Here is a 19,588-nt window from a genome sequence, read left to right as displayed (position 1 = left end):
ATAAAGACACATAATCAACAAAGCTAGACAACTTCACAACTCAATCAATCTTTTGTTTCCTTTCTCCCAAGATCCCTTGATGCATCCCTAAGACAACATGGTAATCAAATTAACATTGTTGAAGAAGTGTTCTTGAACGTTTTCACGAACGGCAGCAAAGGTAACCATGTCAACGTTGACTAAAGGCCAGCACATAACTAGTCCGAGCGTCTGACATCAATCGTCCATGATATGATGACAAAGTGTTTACAACGAAATCAATCTTACCCGCAAGTTCAAGGAATGCATTGTTTGCTTTCAGGTAAAAGAAAGAGAGAGAGAGAGTCTTAATTTCCTCCAGACGATCATCCGAAGATCAAACATACTATATACATGTAGATACAACAAACAGGCAAAGTTACAAAATTGATATAGATGTATATACAAATATATTAATCAAGATGAATACCTAAAGCTACAATTTACATAAGAACATACATGTATAGGTGTATACAATTAATTTATACAAGAAACAGTGGACATATATCGTTATAAATCTGCAGAGATCAATCAGTGTAACATTGTAGGAGATGTCGTCTTATTCGGTAAATGTATAAAGAAATTCGTAAAATGATTGTTTCCCATGTCCCTTGATCAACAGTATCATTAAAAACAGTTTCACCTCCAAATAGAAAAGATAGCATGTCGAGTTCATCCTGTGATTCAAAGGCAACATAGGTGTCCACATCAAGATTGTCAATCATAAACACAAAAAAATCGTTTCTCTCAGTGTGAAGTTGTTCACATTGAAGGAGTATATGAAAATCATAATCAAAAGTATATTTGTTGCATAGGTTACATTCTTTAGATATTTTGCCACGTGATGAGATTTTAATACATGTTTGGAGGGCAGATTTATAATTTGGATGCAAGTATGCCAATTGCCAGAGGATATGATAGTTTAACTTGGAATGGACCCGTGCATAAAGCGTCATGTTTGTATTAATTGAGGTTTGCATAACCCATCTGTGTTCTTCATAGCTATGTACAGATGTATTTACAATTTTTCGCCATTCGTACTTTGGAGGGAATACACCTTCTTTAATATATTTATCTATGTGTACATGTAAATTATATTTGTAGAGTACTGATAGTAGATCATCACAGATTGAAGGGGATTTTGTAGATGTGGTTATTGCTGCACAAAATATGTTTTTTGCAAAATTATTACAAGAGATTTTGCATAGACGTCCAAGAAAAATGAGTTTACATTTGTCGATGTAACCAATGAGTGTCAACAATCCCAGATTTGCAATAGTAGAGTCTGTTGGTGATCTTTTATCGAGCCCCTGCACAATACGAGCAAAATATCGTTGTGTAACTTCAAGTGCATCGGCTTGTTGACCTCTAATGTTAGGTAATATTTCACAGCCATAGAGACTTGTTGTAAGTATCATTCTCAGCCAGATTTTGACGCATGTGAATGGGTGGAGTTGAGAGTGATGAAGTCCCACAGATCTTAGGGAATTTATGTTTTGTCTTGCTTTCTGGCACCATAGAAGGGATGTTTTCGTTTTCTATATAAAATCTTTAAATAGTGCGTGGAAGGTCGTTACATTCTTCATTCATTTACTAAAGTATCTGAAGAAATGATCTAAAAACATCCAACTAAATCCATTTATACATCAACATTTATAAACCTAATTGTGATAACTGCCGTCAAAACTCATTATTTTTTCTATGCTCACCAGCACCAGGAACGAGGTTTTACTCCAAAAGGAAAACCTGGGAATATGTTTTACTGGAATCTAGCAATACGTCTTCCCAGGTTTTTCTGGGAATGAACCCTCGTCCTAAAATTACCCAGGGCCCACCTGCACAAAACAATTAATTGTAGCACTACAATCGATTGTAGTCAATGTTAAGGAATGGGCTATAATTAATCATACAATCGCTTTGTGCAAGTGGGCACAGTACGATAGACTGTACGCCAGCTAAAGGAAAACAAAACATGCGAGAGATTTCTTCAATGAAAATTAAAGGTCACGGTGACATTTCTGCGAGTAACACTTTCTGCTGTGTTTGTCTCTGATTCAGGAGTGAGAACAGACACTGTCGCAGAAATATTTTTCTTTTGGTTCTCTACTTTTTGAGTTTTGGAAACATCTGGGGCCATCGCCTTCTGTTAGTCACTAAGTCTTGTCCTTTTTACCTGCCTTACTGCATCACTAATGTGTCCTGGAATTAAAATATTCAGTTTTATACATAATTCCGAATAAATTTGACAAAATGCCCCAAATTTTCTTGTCTTTTATTGAAAATGGAATGCACATTTCTGTTGGTAAGCAAACATTTCAACCATAATTTGAATAATTCATACTTTTCACAACGGAGATTATACTTGATTTGACATCAACTTCTTTCAGACATGCACAGGTATTACCTCCTGCACTATGTATTTTGAGAAAAAGAGACTGCTGCTCACTAATGTTGGCTTCCTAAAGACGGGTTGCAGCAGTTGGTCTCGGGAATGATTCGTTTTCTTTCCTCCAATTCCGGCTACAGCACATATCCGCTACACTGTTGTTTGTATCGTATTGTGTCCCATAGGCGATTCCAGATAACATTTTCCGTCCTTAGGTTTCTTCAAAGCAGTGAAATAAAAAGCGTTTGCCCGAGTTGAAGAGGGTGGACTGAAACAGTTGTAAATTGTGTTCACATGAAATATTTATATCTAGGATAAATTGACTTTTGATTCGAGATTATCTGATAGTCAAGTTTATAAAATAACGTTTCAATTAAATTTATTATGTGTGACATGTTTACAATGGAGGTTTTATATAGACAAATGAATATTTCATAAAAACTTCAAGTGCCGAACCTCCAAAAAGGGGAAAGAGTTCCTTCCGTTCCCCAAACCCTAAACCTAACTCTAAACCTAACCCTAAACCTAACCCTAACCTACATTTTGGACTTTTAGTCATTTTTGTGAGTTTTCTAGTAAATTTTTTGTTAATAATTTTAGCATACATTAATTTATAAATATTATTTGGGACGTGGGAACGGGAGGAACTCTTACCTAGAAAACTTACCAAAGTGACTTGTACTTTTCAAATAGGCGAAGGTAGCATCTTTCTACATTCTCCTTATTTCATAGGTTCGCACCTTTTTCTTTTGCGCATTACGATCTTTGACCCCTCCGAGATTGGTTTTAGATACATCTTCCATGTACTGCAAATATCTGCGTCCGTTCTGGTCAACATGTGGACCTGTAATCTGTCGGGTCTGAGCTGTGTTAGCTAACCACGTGGTATATAACTGTGACGTGATCACGAAAATCTCGTGCAGTACACGGTTCGTGTGGCAGCGCAACCTTCAATATATTGTATTTTTGGTAAATTTCGATTTATTTTTCTTGTTTATGTTATATTTCAATCATTCTGACGATTTACAACACCTGTTTACATTAGAATGTGAGTAATACAACCATATTAGCTGACTGTACGTTCCAACAACCTTTCTGCCATATTTCGAAAATATAAGTATGAATCCTAAATATCCCCTTCATCACACTGAAACACATAGACAACTATGTTAAAGAAGAAGAAAACGTAACTGGAAACAAAATTTAAATGTAAACGAATGTATTTAAGATAACCTTATTCACGTTCAAGGCGATTTCAAATGGGTGTATTGTACATGGACCAGCAGCCTCAGTACAAATACCAGCCTGACAAAATCATAACCATAACTGTTACTGTATGAGATGCAAACTAATAGTGATGATACCTGCTGTTGGGGTGTCCTGAAATGGCAACTGAATTGTCCCCCTGAAGGTGGGATGCACGCCAAAACAGGGGATTGCAAAATGTCAGCTTTCAACATGAACCATTTTGAAAGCCATAAATAATGTTTTACATGTTTTGACTAGATGAATTTAGTTATGAGTATCTATATTTTAGATGAACGTCTATTTGAGCGTGGCTTCAGAAGTGTTTTGGTTTAACATCTAAAACCTTTCTATGAAAGAAGAAAAAAGGCGTAATTGAAAAAAAAAACTCTCAATGTAAACGAATGTGTTTAAGATAACCATATTCACGTACAACGGGATTTCAAATTGGTGTATTGTACATGGACCAGCAGCCGCAGTACAACTACCATCTTAACCATAACTGATATTGTATGAGATGCAAACAAATAGTTATGGTACCAGCTGTTGGGGTGTCCTTTAAAGGCAAGTGTTCCCCTGAACTAGGGATGCACGTCAAAACAGGGGATTGCAAAATTTTCTTCTTTCAACATGAACCATTTTGAAAGCCATTAATGATGTTTTACATGTTTTGACTAGATGAATTTAGTTATGAGTATCTATATCTGAGATGAACGTGTATTTGTGCGTGGCTTTGGAAGTGTTTTGGTTTAACATCTGAAACATGTCTAATCAAAGTTAAAGATGATGTTGAGTTCAGTGATTCATTTTAGTATGCAAACCCGTTTACTGATTATAGTCTTCATAACAATTTTAGTGATCAGTGTTAGACATCCAAAATATATTCCGTCTTCAGATACATTCTGGTTAAGCAACATGACAATCTGTATTCGTTTCCAATATCTATATTACTGATAAATGTTGGAAAGATATCCTAAACCTCCCATTAAACCCCTCTTCTATATTATTACAAAACGAATGGTAAATAATTGTTTTGACCAAAGAATACAACTTAGAAACAATGCAAAAGTTTATCAACAGCGTCTTGGTACAACTGTCTTGAGTAATCATGAAGTATATAATATATCTATCCAAATACTCATCTATTATCTTTGTATCTAAAACTACAATGATTCATTAAAAACGGGGTACCAAAAGGAACTACAGACATCAATTGCGAAAACCTCGGATCGGACTGCACCAAGCCCGTCTAACGATATTATTGACTAATTACGACATTATCGAGAACCGTTCTCACATTTATTAATGCAACATACACACACGACATTAATGAAGAAGTTCCGAGAGAAACAGGATGAAGCGGATTTTAGACGTTCAAATACTATCACGATACACATCTCCATGTTTCACAGAAGATTCATCAACTCTGTTTTATCTTCATGCATTGACACAAATTGAAGTAGATCTATTTCAACTCTCTCAACGTTGTCTCTTTAGCACAAGTGTTTGGTTCCACTCTGAAAACCAACTTCAATATCTCGGATATATCTTTGATTTCGATAGAATAGTATTTCTACCAAGATGCTGCTTTTTAATGTCAACGTGCAATGCATCTAAATATGCCTGGTGCATCTCGATTGTCGCTTGTTTTCTGCATTCCCAACACGACCTCTATCAAAAATGCTTGATCTGTGTTTTGTGAGGCTTGGCTCAAGCGGCTAAAAGCAACCAACAAATGATATATGGTTACATGTAAAGAACAGTATTATATCTTTCTGAACACGGCTTTATGGTATATAAAACGTGATTGAAAGACCCATGTCACACACCTTTTATTGAATGATACACTCATAAAGTCATTAAATAAATGTTTCTCAGTGGTCATGAATAATCCCGTATGTGCTGTCTATGGTGGGTGAGTGAGTTTAGTTGTACCCCGCTTTACTAATATCCCAGCAATATCACGGCGGAATGGCCCTCACACATTGTACCAATGTGAGGCCTCGAACCCGGGTCTTAGGCGTGACGAGCGAACGCTTTACCCATGAGACTACAACACACACACACCCCCACCCCCACCCCAATCCAGCCCCTGTTGTCTATAGCATTAGGACACGGATAATCGACAGTTTATAAGCACCCAATAACAGTCAGTAATTCTATATTTCGGCCCTGTTTTTGTATAGTTTATGTTGCATTATGTTGACCTTTTTGTCAGGCAATCATATCATTTACATTGTTTGGGTGAGGGCACGACCTTCAACAAGGAAGCCTTCCTCATAGGACGTGTTTTATGTTCAGGTGCATTTTGTTAGACATTTGAATGCTTTATCACAAGTTTTCATATCATAAATCAAGTTAGTGGCTGTCATCGCATAAGATTCAATACCACCGTCACGTTGCATGGAACACGCCTCTCTCTAATTCATCATAGGCGAATCCAGAGGCGGGTCGGGATGGGGGCTTGCAGGGATGCGCACTCCCCACACCCCTTTTGTGGTAAAAGTTTAATAATTGACCATTGAAACTCTTGTAAAAACGGGTAAAAATTAACTGTGCACCCCCACCCCCACCCAACCCCTTTCTCAAAATGCTGTATCCGTCCCTGCGTTCGTGCCTCACTGGGGGATTGTTATATTACTGCTAACTCGTTTCTTGTACAAACACTGTCGGGTTTAAAGTGACTCTCTCAGCTTTTGGCTTTTCAAAAAGTTTAATTTCCGTTATGTATTGGTAGAAGGTAAATGCCTGATACGATACCTGTTTGGTTTATGTTTTCTTGGGGTCTCTTTAATTCATCAGGAGAGCATGGCATTGCCGTTGAATTTCAAATTAATTATTACAAAAAAAGTACAGAATGTATGTAAGTCTTACTCTTTTACAGCAAGTCACTGCTTTCATCCAGTCGATTAAAGGACTGCATAGTTTGTTCGCTTCTGTTATAGAAAACAATATATAGAAAACCATATATTTGTTTGTAAAAGACGTTGCATCTTGTTTCAGGATTATGAAAGCCTAATGCTGCCACTTTTGTAGCATGAAATATATTTTTCCGATATTTCCCGTTGCTTCGGTCATCGTGTCGGTGCTTGGGAATATTTTCTCGTTTCTTCGAATATTTTCTCATTCCTTCGAGTATTTTGTTGTCACTGTCAAAAACATTTCGAGTATTTCCTCGATGCTTCAACTATTTTTTCGATGCTTCAAGTGTATTTCAAAACTTGAAATCTTGAGTGCTTGAAAGAAACTTGAAGTGCCGAGAAAGTAATTGAAGCAACGAGAAAATACTCCCAAGCACCGACAAAACGATTGAATAAAATCGTTATGCCACAAGGGGGCAACATTTGGCTTTCGTCATACCACGATAATGTTTTAATATTGTAAACTGTCAAATAAGATACTCATTCGGATGAAGGAGCTTATTTACCTTATTACTTATATTGTACTCTTCTTGAAAACACTAAGCGATCAGATCCTGGGATTTGAAAGAAGAAGTAAAGACACTGAAAGGTGTTTCTTCAAAGATGTTTTTTCTTGTGCCTTTATAACAAACATCGTTTAGATTCATTGTAGAACATCTTCACCTATATTTTTGGTTTACCATTTCTTACATGTCCCTTTTATAGTATTATTTTCATCTATGATGTTAATAGAATGAATAACTGTCCATTCTGTTTCCCGTTATAATAAACAACACTGAGCTGGGTGCTTCTTTATTCACAATGTAGCCGTCATACAGTGTCAGTATTATCTATCACAATTGGGCTCATAGGCGGACAAACAGCAGTTGATAGTTAAATGTGGGAAACAATGAACACTGGTTTTGATAACATTTTCCCCACCTTGACTTAGGCGTAGTTTAAATGCAATGCAATAATATTTTATACGAATACGAGAAAGCGAAAAGAAATATTTACAGATGTGCACATACACCTGAAGATAAATTATTTACAAATTGGACAAGTCAACAGAAGCGGATATTATTCAGTTAAAAATAAGAATGCATTTTTAAAAGCACCGATGACTGAAATGTACACAAATATACAGTCATATTATACAGAGACAGAGATAATGGCCTGTGCAGTAACGTACATTTCACTAAAGTCGGTTTAATGTGAATGTGTATGGATTACACAATCATTATCTGAATGACACATCGCACATAGTAGCAGCAAACTTAATGACACCATATCAAGATGTATTAACACATGTTTAATGACACATCATTTTACCAGGTTAAGAAGGGATCATTGCTACGCGATGCAATAACATAAGACAGCAAACTTGTTAATTTGTTTTCGTCTTATACCTCTGGCACCCTCATATATTTGTTTTGTCAATTGCTAGTTTAATATATAACATACTCTCAAACTAGTTTTTTAAAATAAGTCCTAATCTAGTTGTCACTATGTCCTTCGACGACATAATTGTACATTTATGAAATGTATTTGCCAACTATATGGCTGAAATATTGCGATGTGACGATAAATGTTAACTCACTCACTCATTGGGGGAAAGACACATTGGTTGCCAATTAAAGAAAAACTTTCATGTCAAATATGTGTAAGCATGTATCGATAGTATTATGTTTTGCTGAAAGAAATACAGAATAGGCGTTTTCAAATAGTGTGACATTATCATATCACATTCAGTCTAGGAAAAAAAGGTTTGAATTTAAAACAAATGTAAACAACTTAGTAGTTATTTGAGGCTTTTTTTGCTTTTGAGAAAACTTTGTTGAAAGCTTAATTACTTGTACAAACATAAAACTGTTTCATCAAGTCTCTCGTGCTATTGGTACATATAACAATTCGATCATTGAAAAGACTTGTACACTTTTACCCAGTAGTCGTGTTCAGTGTCATAACTAGACTACTGTGTCATTATATTGCAGTCATGTTTGGTCTTTTAGCAAAAGCCTTGTCCACTTGCATTAGAAATATTGCTGATAACACACTGGGCTGAGAAAAACCAGATACAATATTGAAATGATATTGCATAGTGCTATCATGCTTTACAAGTTAGCATAGAGTCCAAGAGATTCCTGTCGTCCTTGTGCAAACTCCAGACACCGGCGAACATCCATCTGAAGGTGAAATAAAACACATGAGAACTGTAGATTAAAGGCACATTGTCCTTATTATGGTGTCTCACTGTCTCGAGCATGCGTTAGCATGGAGACATACTTCTCTGCATTAACCAAACCCGACTGTTTCTAACCCGCACAAACCAATATATACATGTTTAATCATGAATATGTGTAAAGTATCTAAGTCACCTGCAGCTAGATTCCACATGCCAGCAAAGACAGACGATTATGATGGATGGCTGTGAGAATTCTACCTGAGAGAATGGAGGTCCACCGAGAGTTGGGTGTAGATGTCGCATGTTGTTGATGACGTCCACCCTGTTGTCGTCCTGCAGTCTGCTGGCGATGTTCACCAAAAGGACCAGGAACCGTGCCTCGCTCACAGAGCTGCAGTAAAGAATAAGTACCACTCATGGGTGAACTCAAGAAGATACAAGATTGGTTGCATGACTTGAATATTTAGTGACGTATAAAACAGGAAACTTGCAGCATGTAAAGAATGAATTGTTATCGATGCACATTATATATACCTACATATTGGTATCAGATGAAACTACATGAGAGTAGAGTACTGAAATATTTGTAATAACCCCCACAATTATAATGATTATGACTGCGGTTTTACACTCACTACAACATTTTCTGTTGATAACGACTATAAAATCAGTACGATATTTAGTCGCCCGCAACTACCAGGAATCGATGTGTACTGATATTGCGTTTGATTATGTGCTCATGCGATGTGGATCAACATATTTCAGTGTTTGTGGCATTACACATGCCTCAAGAATGTGTCCCAGGATGGCGAAACGAACTGTGTCGCCAAGAAACGACTATTTAAACAGCTTCGCCCCAATACATATTATGGAGTTTTCAAAGCTCTGATCTGAAATCTTATACCTTTCAGATACATGGTAGATACATATTCATGTGTAGAGCTTCTGAGACAAGTACATATTACACTAAAGAATTGTGTTGGTACAGAAATGGACTGATGTGAACAAAATGTTCTTACTCTGAAATGATTGTGCAGGAATATCGCTGTGGGTCACTCATCCATGTGAGTAAGCTGTCAATCAACAGAGTGACACTTGGGTCATGTGTGCTTCCGGTCACATGATAGTGTTGAATTGTTGTGGTGACGTCAGCATCCTGAAATACAGTTTTCCACTTTTTACATACAATAAGGACAGTTAAACTGAAAATGTATTTAGCCATAGTTTTCAGCAAAATCATGAGTGAGTGAGAACTGAATATGTTCCATATTTGTGGGGAAACGGGACCTCCGTCGTGACAAGTGAATGCTTTAATAACTAGGCTACCCCATTAATAGTAAGATGATGTGTTCGTAATATTTTGTTGCTGTGCACAATGTTTGGTCTAGGGACATCAAAAAAGGGCATTGATGTCATTCTTTGTCCAAAACTCTATTGCTCTGGCACTGTTTGACCTTGGATATTGGTCATGACTGTCAAAAGCATGGTGCATTCAATACATCCTCTTTTCGATGAAAGGTAAGCGTGAATTGTAACATATATGTCATAAGCCTTACATTTACTTTCAGATCAATAGTGTTCAGGATAACATCATTAGATATAACTTTAGACATATATGCAGGCTTGCTGTCAGCCTTGATGTGGAGACTGGACTGTCCATCGACGGGAGCAAGATCTGCAAGCCAAACAGTGTTGACTTAAGTGACTGTTTCCTTTTCAGGATAGTTAATATTTGAGAGTACATTTTGGATTGTATAATAAGTAACCATTAATCTACGACTTTTGAGGAAAGAAAGGAAGAAGAAGAAGATAGTGTTAATTTTACAACCACATATTACTTTATCTACATAGCAATCGTTTTCTCAAATGTTTTATAACAATTCCTACCTGGGTTTCTGTAGCCAACGTGATCAATGTGCGCGAATCGCTGTTATACATCTGATTCCATAGTTCCTCCTTGTCTGGTTGTAACGTTGTTACGAAGAAGCCCTTCCTTGATGTGTAGGACTGCAGTGAGATATAACCTATTACATATACACTTATGTTAACTGTGTATATCATCCTGATCTACAGACATGATGTAACATAAATAATTTTAAGATGTCCGACCTGATAATTACATCAGTGAGTTAACCTATATTCAGCCATATTAAGAAGGACATTGTAGACAGTATTAACTTACTGCCACCGTGAAAATGAACAGTACGTTTAGAACAGTGTAACTGCAACTGCCTTCTAACTAGATCCTCGTTGATGCCCATAAGGCATCCCTGCTTAAAGTATGCATGATTCTGACTGTGGCATGAGTTTGAAGGACTACCATATAGTGATAACACCACGTGTTCGCGAACAGGTGATTCTACCCTGCCCACCGGTAGCAGACATCACAAACCCATGGAAAAGCAGTTTAAATGTTCGCTTGAAAAATCTCGGGAACACCTGACACAAGTGAAAATGAGAGTTGTACCCGACATAATTGTGTTACTTACGCGTCAGATTTCTCTATAAATAGTTTTGAAGCTTTCCTGATGCCTTGGTTGTTGTAACCTAAGAAAAGCAAGAGCTCCTGGAATATTTCTCGACACAAAGGGAAAGCTAACTCTTTATATCCCTTATGACATACAGTCTTGCGGGTAGTTGCTGGAATATTTCTCGATACAAAGGGAAAGCTGACTCTTTATATCCCTTCTGACATACAGTCTTGCGGGTAGTTGCTGGAATATTTCTTGACACGAGGGAAAGCTAACTCTTTATATCCTTATGGCATATAGTCTTGCGGGTAGTTGCTGGAATATTTCTCGACACAAAGGGAAAGCTAACTCTTTATATCCCTTATGACATACAGTCTTGCTGGTAGTTGCTGGAATATTTCTCGAAACAAAGGGAAAGCTAACTCTTTATATCCTTATGACATACAGTCTTGCGGGTAGGTGCTGGAATATTTCTCGACACGAGGGAAAGCTGACGTTTGAAATCCCCTCTGAAATACAGATCGTGTAGAGATTCTGTTACACTGAATCGTTATGCTTGCACCTGAATTGTAAACAGATGGGTTGGCGTTGCGTCTGCTTTGCTTTCTGGATTAGGTGACTAAGCAGGTGACTGGTAAACACGGTACACGTTATGGTAGCTATCCAGGCTTGGCCGAATCATAATACTCCGTATTACGCCAACCAACAAACTTGAACGGACTGAAGTGAAGCTTTAGAAATACCGGACCGTTAGTAATCTCCACCCTGTTGGCAAAGTGATACCAAACCAGGAAACGAGCATTAAACTTACCTTCAGATGTATTTTCCAAAGCCTGCAAATGAAACAGATAGCACATTCACACAACAAATATGTGCAATATATGGTAAAAGATATAGAGAAAACATGTGTTATCCAAAAAATATTTTGGTTGGTTGTTTCATCATGGTTACAACTGTAATGTTGTTAGTGTTAGAACAAATAATTATTTCATATTTCTTAATAGCCTTGATGGACATTCATCCCGTTGGGTTTACCTACCTCCAGGTGTTCCTGCACGTTTCTTTTGCCCATGGTAACCCCAGACACATGACTGAGATCTATCTGTCTGATGGCGTCAGCATCTAGTGAGGTGTCCCCCCCTCTGTAACCGCCATAGCCACGGCCTGGTACAGGAACAGGTACTGCTCCTGGTGTTAGACAATGAGAACGTGATATCAGGAGACCAGGATAGATAACCAGTGAACTACACAGGGTGGTGGTGGTGTACTCACTTTGGTCTGTATCATGTTCTTCCTTTGGCCTCTCATGCTGGAGACGAAGCTGACGACGTCCACGATCCACTAGACTCTCTATAGCGATGTACGTCCCTGTCCGGCCTATACCAGCACTAGAAAAGAAGAACCATTATAAATATGACACGATATTCCTAATTTACACTATTTTCTACATCAAATTGCTTATGGTCCACTCGTGGCTCGCCAACCCCAATTACTTTCTTATAATCTACAGCTTCCGAAACATACATATATCAATATGTATTTCTCTATATATGGTGATAATGTTGGGAAAGTTACAAATGCAGTGACTGAACGCGGAAATAGATACTCTGTGTCATCTTATAAACATAAGTTTATTATCGTTTCCGTCCGAGTCGACCTGTGTGCTCGTGACCATCCCAGTAAAACTCTAACCTGCAGTGGACTATGATAGGTCGTGTTTGATGTCTTGTGGTGACCTTGACCCTCCACAAAAACTCCAGCAAGGCGGAAGTGTCTGGTACACCGTGGTCGGTGAAGTGAAAGTGTTGAACGTGGTGTATCTTCCCTTCCTGATATTTAGAATTAATAGCATTTTATTTATGTTGAATAATACTTTTGTCACAAACTATTACATATTTATGTTTATATTTTCGATAAAGACATGGTTTAGAAAAATTGTAATCATTGCACAAATAATACCGATTTATTGTGAACAGACAGTTTTGTGACTGTGTAGTTTGCAAGTTGAGTTTCTGTCTCCTTGGTAACTGAAATGTCGCCGTAAATGGATGTTCCTTTCTCTGGCCAGTATTGAAGACACTTCATCTGTAAATATTAGGAGATTTAAACATGTCAAGTAGGATTAATATCTCGATCATATCAAACGAGGCTATACAATCATCAACACGAAACACTACAACGGGTGTTATTTTGTATGTGAGATTTCTATTTTTGGTATCATTACGGATGAGTCATTTGAGTCTCTCGTGTCAACCATACTTCTTTAAACACCATTATCCAGTTTCTGCTGAGCATTCCTTGGGTGGGAAACGAGTTGAATGCGTGGAAGATACTAAAATACATTACCTTCCCCTTCCCCGCCTCTACAAGTCCCGTCACCATGACAACTGTTGTAGATTGCTCCTGATAGATCATTCTCCAGAAATCCACCATCACTTCCGGTCTGTAGGGACCTTATAGGAATATGAATATGACATGAAACGTCTAAAGATCATCCATAGGTATTCAGAAAATAAATATATAAATAGAATCCTACTTTTATGCTTCATCAAATGACACTTCTACGCTTCTACGTGGTTTTCCTTCTTTGATATATATGCTCAACATCAAAAGCAGTTTAACGCAATTACCAGTAGTTTTGTATTTTGTAGTCCACTTTGCTCTAACAACTGTTTTTGGGAGTATAAATTAGTTGCTGAAACACATTTTCGTAATTCCGTTCTATACGTTTGTGCTCCATTGTGCTGTCATGATAAGATCATGAGTACCAAAAAGCCAACTAAATGGACTCTTTTTTCAAAAGCATAAAGACAAAAGACGTAAATTCAAAGTGGGTTCGGATGCACACCAATCACTGATGTAAAGTTAAAAACGGAGATATCCCGAAGTGGAAATACACCTGTAACTCAACATTACGTCATTACTAACAAATAATGAAGGATTAGATGTTGAATGACATTGTTTTTTTGTTTTTGTTTTCATTGGGTTAGCAATTATACAATAGCTGCTTTCTTTATATATCAGTTTGAGTAACCGTTTGTGTGTGTGAAACCTTACCTTGTGCTGCTATGTAACGCTTTTCTGCTTTATATCCCTGAAGAAAATTTGCGAGATATGTATTATTTGTATAAATATAAAACGTCACTGCCAGAAAAACAGTAAAAGCAAGTCCCTTTTGTCAGTTTTGGCAACACAATAAAAGGAAGCTTTTTTATACTGATTCGCTTAAATATATTCCTGCTGTTTTTAATAAGGCAATATGTGCCAGATAATCCAGTGATACCAGCCATGATAAAAGAGCAACGAAATTGGGTGACGATAACATGCAATCAATATACTCATCAAGTCGGACCAGTCGAACAACTCAGTCACATATTATGACAGGAACATATCACATATGCCCTAACTCGGACTATCCATGGATTTCCGCGTTATGAACCTATAAAGTACACCAAACCTTACACAGGACGCCTAAACTACTAAAAGTATATGTTAACTTCAAATGACAAACTACAAGATCAAAACGGACCATTTTGCAGCTACGCTCAGTGTGTATTTGGTGTCTGACTGACAGTCGCTGCCTCACTCACATCGAGGTAGCTGGCGTTGATGTAGTCTCCATCTTTGTCGTCACTGACGCCGTGCAGCACCACGCGGTTGTAGTCATCTGAAAACGAATACATCGTCGATTTAGACTTTACACTGAATGACGAAGTGCAGCTGACTGAAAACAATTATGCCATACAATGTCAAAGTTGACCTCAGAGTTAAACATGATCATCTACAAGATGTACTCACATAGGTAATAACCTCTGAACCTGTTCTTTCCTTTGTTTTTAGGTTGTTGAGATTCATCATATGAGTTCACATAACCATCAGGAAGTCGCTGAAAAGGAAAACATGTGACATACACAGGCTGATACTAAACAAATCACTTACTCCACGTGATCATTATGACATCCAAGGTATGAACTGTTATGTGTCCAAACTAAAACCAGTAAGATGGAAGCAACTGGCATTAAGTGTAATTGCCTTTGTGTGAGAGTTGGTTGTCTCGAACAACATTCTCTGGCCAGTCAAGTCGAAAGAGGGAATGCATTATGTACGTGCTAGATATAATCAGTCTTTCTTGCCGCCACAATTCCCATTCGGAAAACAAGCATGAGATAATTTGCTTCCATTTTTCTCATTTCAGGAGAATTTTATATGTAATGGATGTTTCAATGATGGTTTTGTGTGATGCAGCTTTCGTGGTGTATACTAAATACAATAAAGTAAGTTAATTATGTTAAATTCTGTTAATTCCTCCTCGTACATGGTGACGTTTAAAATGTGTTCTCGAGCTTGAGCGCGTCATTTTGAGTTTACCTTAAATTCTTCTTCTGCACTTGCTGGAGTCATTTCTTCCACCCTTGTCTGTAATTCTGAAACAGGAATCACGTGATCCCGTCCATTGTCGTCCAGGTTGTAGTAGTTTCTGTCAGGGGCCTCAGGTGTGTCCTCAACCTGTTCACGCTGGTCAGACAAGTCACAGTCCTCTTCCTCATCCACTTTCTGGAGGTCAAGGTCACCTGTTCCGCCTTTACCAGTGTCCTTGCTTCCAGCCGTAGAGACAGCTTCTCCTGCTGAATTGCCTTGGGATTTATTCTTCCTATCAGCCTTCATTTGTTTGGCTGGTGTCTTCTCTTGAGACAACATTGGTTTCTCGTCGTTGTCAAATCCAACATTCATGTACATACCAATGTCTTCCGCTACAGGAAACAAAAAGAACACATAATACTTCATAACTGAGATGCCGACATAATATGATGTTAGTCTTTATCATGGCTGGAGGTATGGATGGTATATACAGAAGTTAATGGACTTCTAAAAAGCAGATCTATGTCAGTGTCCAGGTCCATCATGCAGTATTATTATTGAGTATACAAGATCATTTACGTATGCTACAGCCTCTGTATATTACATCAGACAAACATAATCTTGCATAAAGGAAGCAAACTAGGGAGACGAATTTACCTTGTGTGGGTTTCACGTTATCAGTAACCACTGGCGTGTGTGCAGAGCGTCCAGGACCTTTCCCCCGTCTTCCTTTAAATGTAAGGACAGAAACTGAAATACAGCTTGAATAGAACAAGGGCTCGTGATTTTGCAATAAATATGTACATTATAGGGGTTTGAATCGGTATAAAAAAGCAAAGGGCTGATCAATTCTGGACAGCTCCCACTACAGCAGTGATTGGAAAAGAGGCGGCCTTAGGCTGCTGACTTGGGGTATGTGTGACATCTTTCTCTGGATGTTACAATGGAAGATACCAGACAATGTAGGCATATATGTGCACACGTCTCTTGAACGTGCTTACTTAAATAATCTTTGTTATTTTAGAAGCCGTTGTGTCAAAAGCATGTTCATGATGTCACGACAACAATACATCTGTCATAAATTGAAAGAAAATTATTTTTCTTTAGATTACTGTTGTTAGAATGTATGAACAAGTCACTTGGGTATCTTGTTTCAAAACCGCTCCAGAACCATGAACTCTTGTTATACGTGATGTTGCCCTCACACTCTCTACCCCAGTTTTGACGGTCAACCCTTTATTCAGATCCATGCTTGGACAGAACTGATTGTTTAATTTCGTTTACATATTTATTTATATCCAAGATTGAGTCTGCGTGTACGACACTGTATAGGCACTTCGATGTGTTCTACATTGCTCTGAGATATGTTGAAAGTCCTAAGTCCGACATGAAATGACTGTTTTAACCTTTGTACCATCTGCTGTTTCCTATCCCACTGACATTACATGGACTTTAGCATTAAACAACAGCCACATCATACCTATATTACTCTGTCACAACAACAGTCTCGTGACAAGCTCCTCTCCTGATAGAGCAGTAGCTTATGAAGAGTCATCTCATCTCCCCCCGTCTCCATTGTAACCTGCCCGTTGCCTTGCACCCCACATTGACATCTTGTCACTACCTGTACAGTCATCCCGTGTCCAGCCTGCTTCACATCCACCATCACAGATCCCTGATCATTGTAACCTGCCTGTTGCCTTGCACCCCACACTGACATCTTGTCATTACCTGTACAGTCCTCCCGTGTCCAGCCTGCTTCACATCCACCAACACAGATCCCCGTTGCGTCACAGGAAGAGTTCTTCATACAGTGTCTGGAGCTGCAACTCATGCTGCACTTGATCCCATAATGTTTGGAATCACATTCTGGAATAAGATTATTATACAAGTCATGTTTCTTTCCACCTCCTATAAGTAAAACATACACATGTGTTACTCATTACATCTCTATCACCACATTCATTGGTATATCTTGAGGTGACACATACAGCTGATATTCTGCAGTCATTCACAGGTTGTGTAAGTACGAACTTTGTTCAATGTTGCAATAAGTATTAAAGTTCTGATTATTTGAACTGAGATACAACTATCTTGGAAATCGTCATCATGTACTTAATCATGTTTAGTAGCCGCATAATGATGGATAAACAGTTTATAGGATATTATGTCCCTACTCTCATCATTCATTCACACCAAAGCATTTAACAATTCAATCAATATCATCTGTGCGATGTTCTTACTTCCTCAACACATTAAATTATGCTAAGGTTATTTAGACATGCAATAGACACTGGAACATTTCCTTTGAATATTCACAAGTCTGGCGATTACTCTTACAAAAATACTTTGACACCGTATGCTTTTTCTCTTGCACCTGACGAAAGTATTTAACAAAGTTTGTCACTGTCATAAAAGTTTTGTTCACATGTTTTACATGACCTGCAGATACTAGGAAAAATATAAAAGTGGAAAGTGCCTATGTTCTCAGACAACGTCTTCATTCAGCCATACTTATTGTCACCCACACTAGTGACCCTCATTAGTGACATTACCTGTACAGTCTGCCCGTTTCTACCCTGTCAGACATCCACTGTCACAGGTCCCTGTTGAGTTACAGGAAGAATTTCCATCACAGTTTCTGGAGGAGCATACTTCAAGACAGTTGGATCCATAATATTTGGAATCACATTCTGAAATATATTAGCAGTCTCTTAATATACTCTCCCAAACAGGAAACGCATATAGGATTTTCAACTGTATTTTTATGGGTTTTTTAAAACATCTTGTAGGCTTTTATGGGTCAATGAAATATAGCAAAATTGCACACTGGGAATGCAGACTTATCCGTCTTTGGCACCAACTCGAGGAAAGTCAGTTTGAATGTCACATGGAGACGTGTGGTGGCGCTGAAGTCAATACCTCATGTGACCACCGTGGGCATCCAGAACTGCATGGCATCGCCTCGGCATCGAACGAATAAGTTTCTGAATCTCGTGTTGCCCAATCGCAGCCCTCTCTTCCCGTAGTGCCTGTGCGAGTTGCTGAAGTGTCTGGGGCTGAGGGTTACGGCTTCGCACCCGTCTGTCCAGGGCATCCCACAGATGTTCGATCGGGTTGAAGTCCGGTGATGTTGAGGGCCGGTGGAGCACATTGATGTTGTGGTTCTGGAGGACGTCTCTAATGTGACGTGCTGTGTGGGGCCTGGCATTGTCCTGTTGAAACAACTCCCTCTGGCGATCAATGATTGGGAGGAGGTGTGGGCGTAGGATTTCGACACAGTACCGTTGAGCTGTCAGGTTGCCCTGGATCATCACCAAATCACTTCTCCTACGGCAGGTGATCTCTCCCCACATCATAACACTGCCCCGGCCGAATCTGTCCACCTGGGGAACGCAAGCGTCGGTGAAACGTTCACGTCAACGTCTGTACACACGCATTCTTCCATCGCGTCGTTTCATCACTGAACCAGATTCTACGCCAATTCGGTAGGTTCCAGGCCTGAACGTTGGTGCACCTTTGAACTCGATGTCGACCATGTTGTTGTCGAAGCACAGGGCCAAAATAAGGTCTTCTGACACGTAAACCAGCCTCTCTCAACCTGTTCCTGACGGTCTGTGCAGAAAGCCTCCTCAATCCGGGTATTTGTCGAGCGGTACTGGTCGCCGTAGCTGTTCGATGATGCAGGTGATGTACCCGGATTTAGCGATCCTTCGCCGCAGTGGTCGCTCGAGGTCGCCCACTACGAGGGGCATCTGCTATCAAATTCTGCCGGCGATATTTCTCCCAGAGCAGTGAAATGGTGCTTTGGTGAACATTCATGCGTCGGGCAACTGCACGTTGAGACTGGCCAGCTTCAAGCAAACCAATGGCGATATTACGGTTGGCTTCACTTAGACGTGGCATTTTGCGTTCGTCAACAATTTTCCAAATACAGTGAATAATCGACAGACAGCCATCATCCGTTTATACCCTTCATTGAGACCATCTGATCCCCAACTTTCACGAGCATTGCATGTGAATT

The 19,588-nt window shown here is 38.7% G+C and overlaps 2 protein-coding genes across 2 annotated transcripts in view; both read right to left on the bottom strand.

Moving 5' to 3' along the window:
* LOC124265973 (receptor-type tyrosine-protein phosphatase kappa-like) overlaps positions 1–16,291 on the bottom strand; it is a 43,104-nt gene extending 26,813 nt beyond the window's left edge. Inside the window, exons 1-7 of the mRNA XM_046700793.1 lie at positions 16,222–16,291; positions 15,574–15,956; positions 15,004–15,091; positions 14,796–14,872; positions 14,263–14,299; positions 13,558–13,658; positions 13,165–13,290 (exon numbers count right to left, since the gene is read on the bottom strand). Of these exons, the coding sequence (XP_046556749.1) occupies positions 13,165–13,290; positions 13,558–13,658; positions 14,263–14,299; positions 14,796–14,872; positions 15,004–15,091; positions 15,574–15,942 (798 nt within the window). The 5' untranslated portion in view covers positions 15,943–15,956; positions 16,222–16,291. The remainder of the gene's footprint in view (positions 1–13,164; positions 13,291–13,557; positions 13,659–14,262; positions 14,300–14,795; positions 14,873–15,003; positions 15,092–15,573; positions 15,957–16,221) is intronic.
* Positions 7,347–10,929, bottom strand: LOC124265977. The gene is made up of 6 exons (XM_046700803.1): positions 10,917–10,929; positions 10,622–10,741; positions 10,291–10,409; positions 9,754–9,890; positions 8,993–9,125; positions 7,347–8,735 (listed from the first exon to the last, which is right to left on the bottom strand). The coding sequence occupies exons 3-6, from the start codon at positions 10,345–10,347 to the stop codon at positions 8,664–8,666; spliced, it is 399 nt and encodes a 132-aa protein (XP_046556759.1). The 5' UTR covers positions 10,348–10,409; positions 10,622–10,741; positions 10,917–10,929; the 3' UTR covers positions 7,347–8,663.
* Positions 16,292–19,588: the final 3,297 nt, after the last annotated feature.

The sequence above is a fragment of the Haliotis rubra genome, unplaced genomic scaffold (assembly GCF_003918875.1).
Source record: "Haliotis rubra isolate DU_JTF1 unplaced genomic scaffold, ASM391887v1 Scf1223, whole genome shotgun sequence".
In the NCBI taxonomy this organism is placed as follows: Eukaryota; Metazoa; Mollusca; class Gastropoda; order Lepetellida; family Haliotidae; genus Haliotis; species Haliotis rubra.
This window is presented reverse-complemented; position numbering and strand designations above follow the sequence as displayed.

Coding starts and splice junctions, on each gene's coding strand:
- LOC124265977 (XM_046700803.1), bottom strand. CDS start 10,347: ATGTCTAAAGTTATATCTAATGATGTTATCCTGAACACTATTGATCTG. Junction 9,126..9,753: donor TCCTGCACAATCATTTCAGA/GTAAGAACATTT, acceptor TCTTTACTGCAG/CTCTGTGAGCGAGGCACGGT. Junction 8,736..8,992: donor GTGGACCTCCATTCTCTCAG/GTAGAATTCTCA, acceptor TTTCACCTTCAG/ATGGATGTTCGCCGGTGTCT.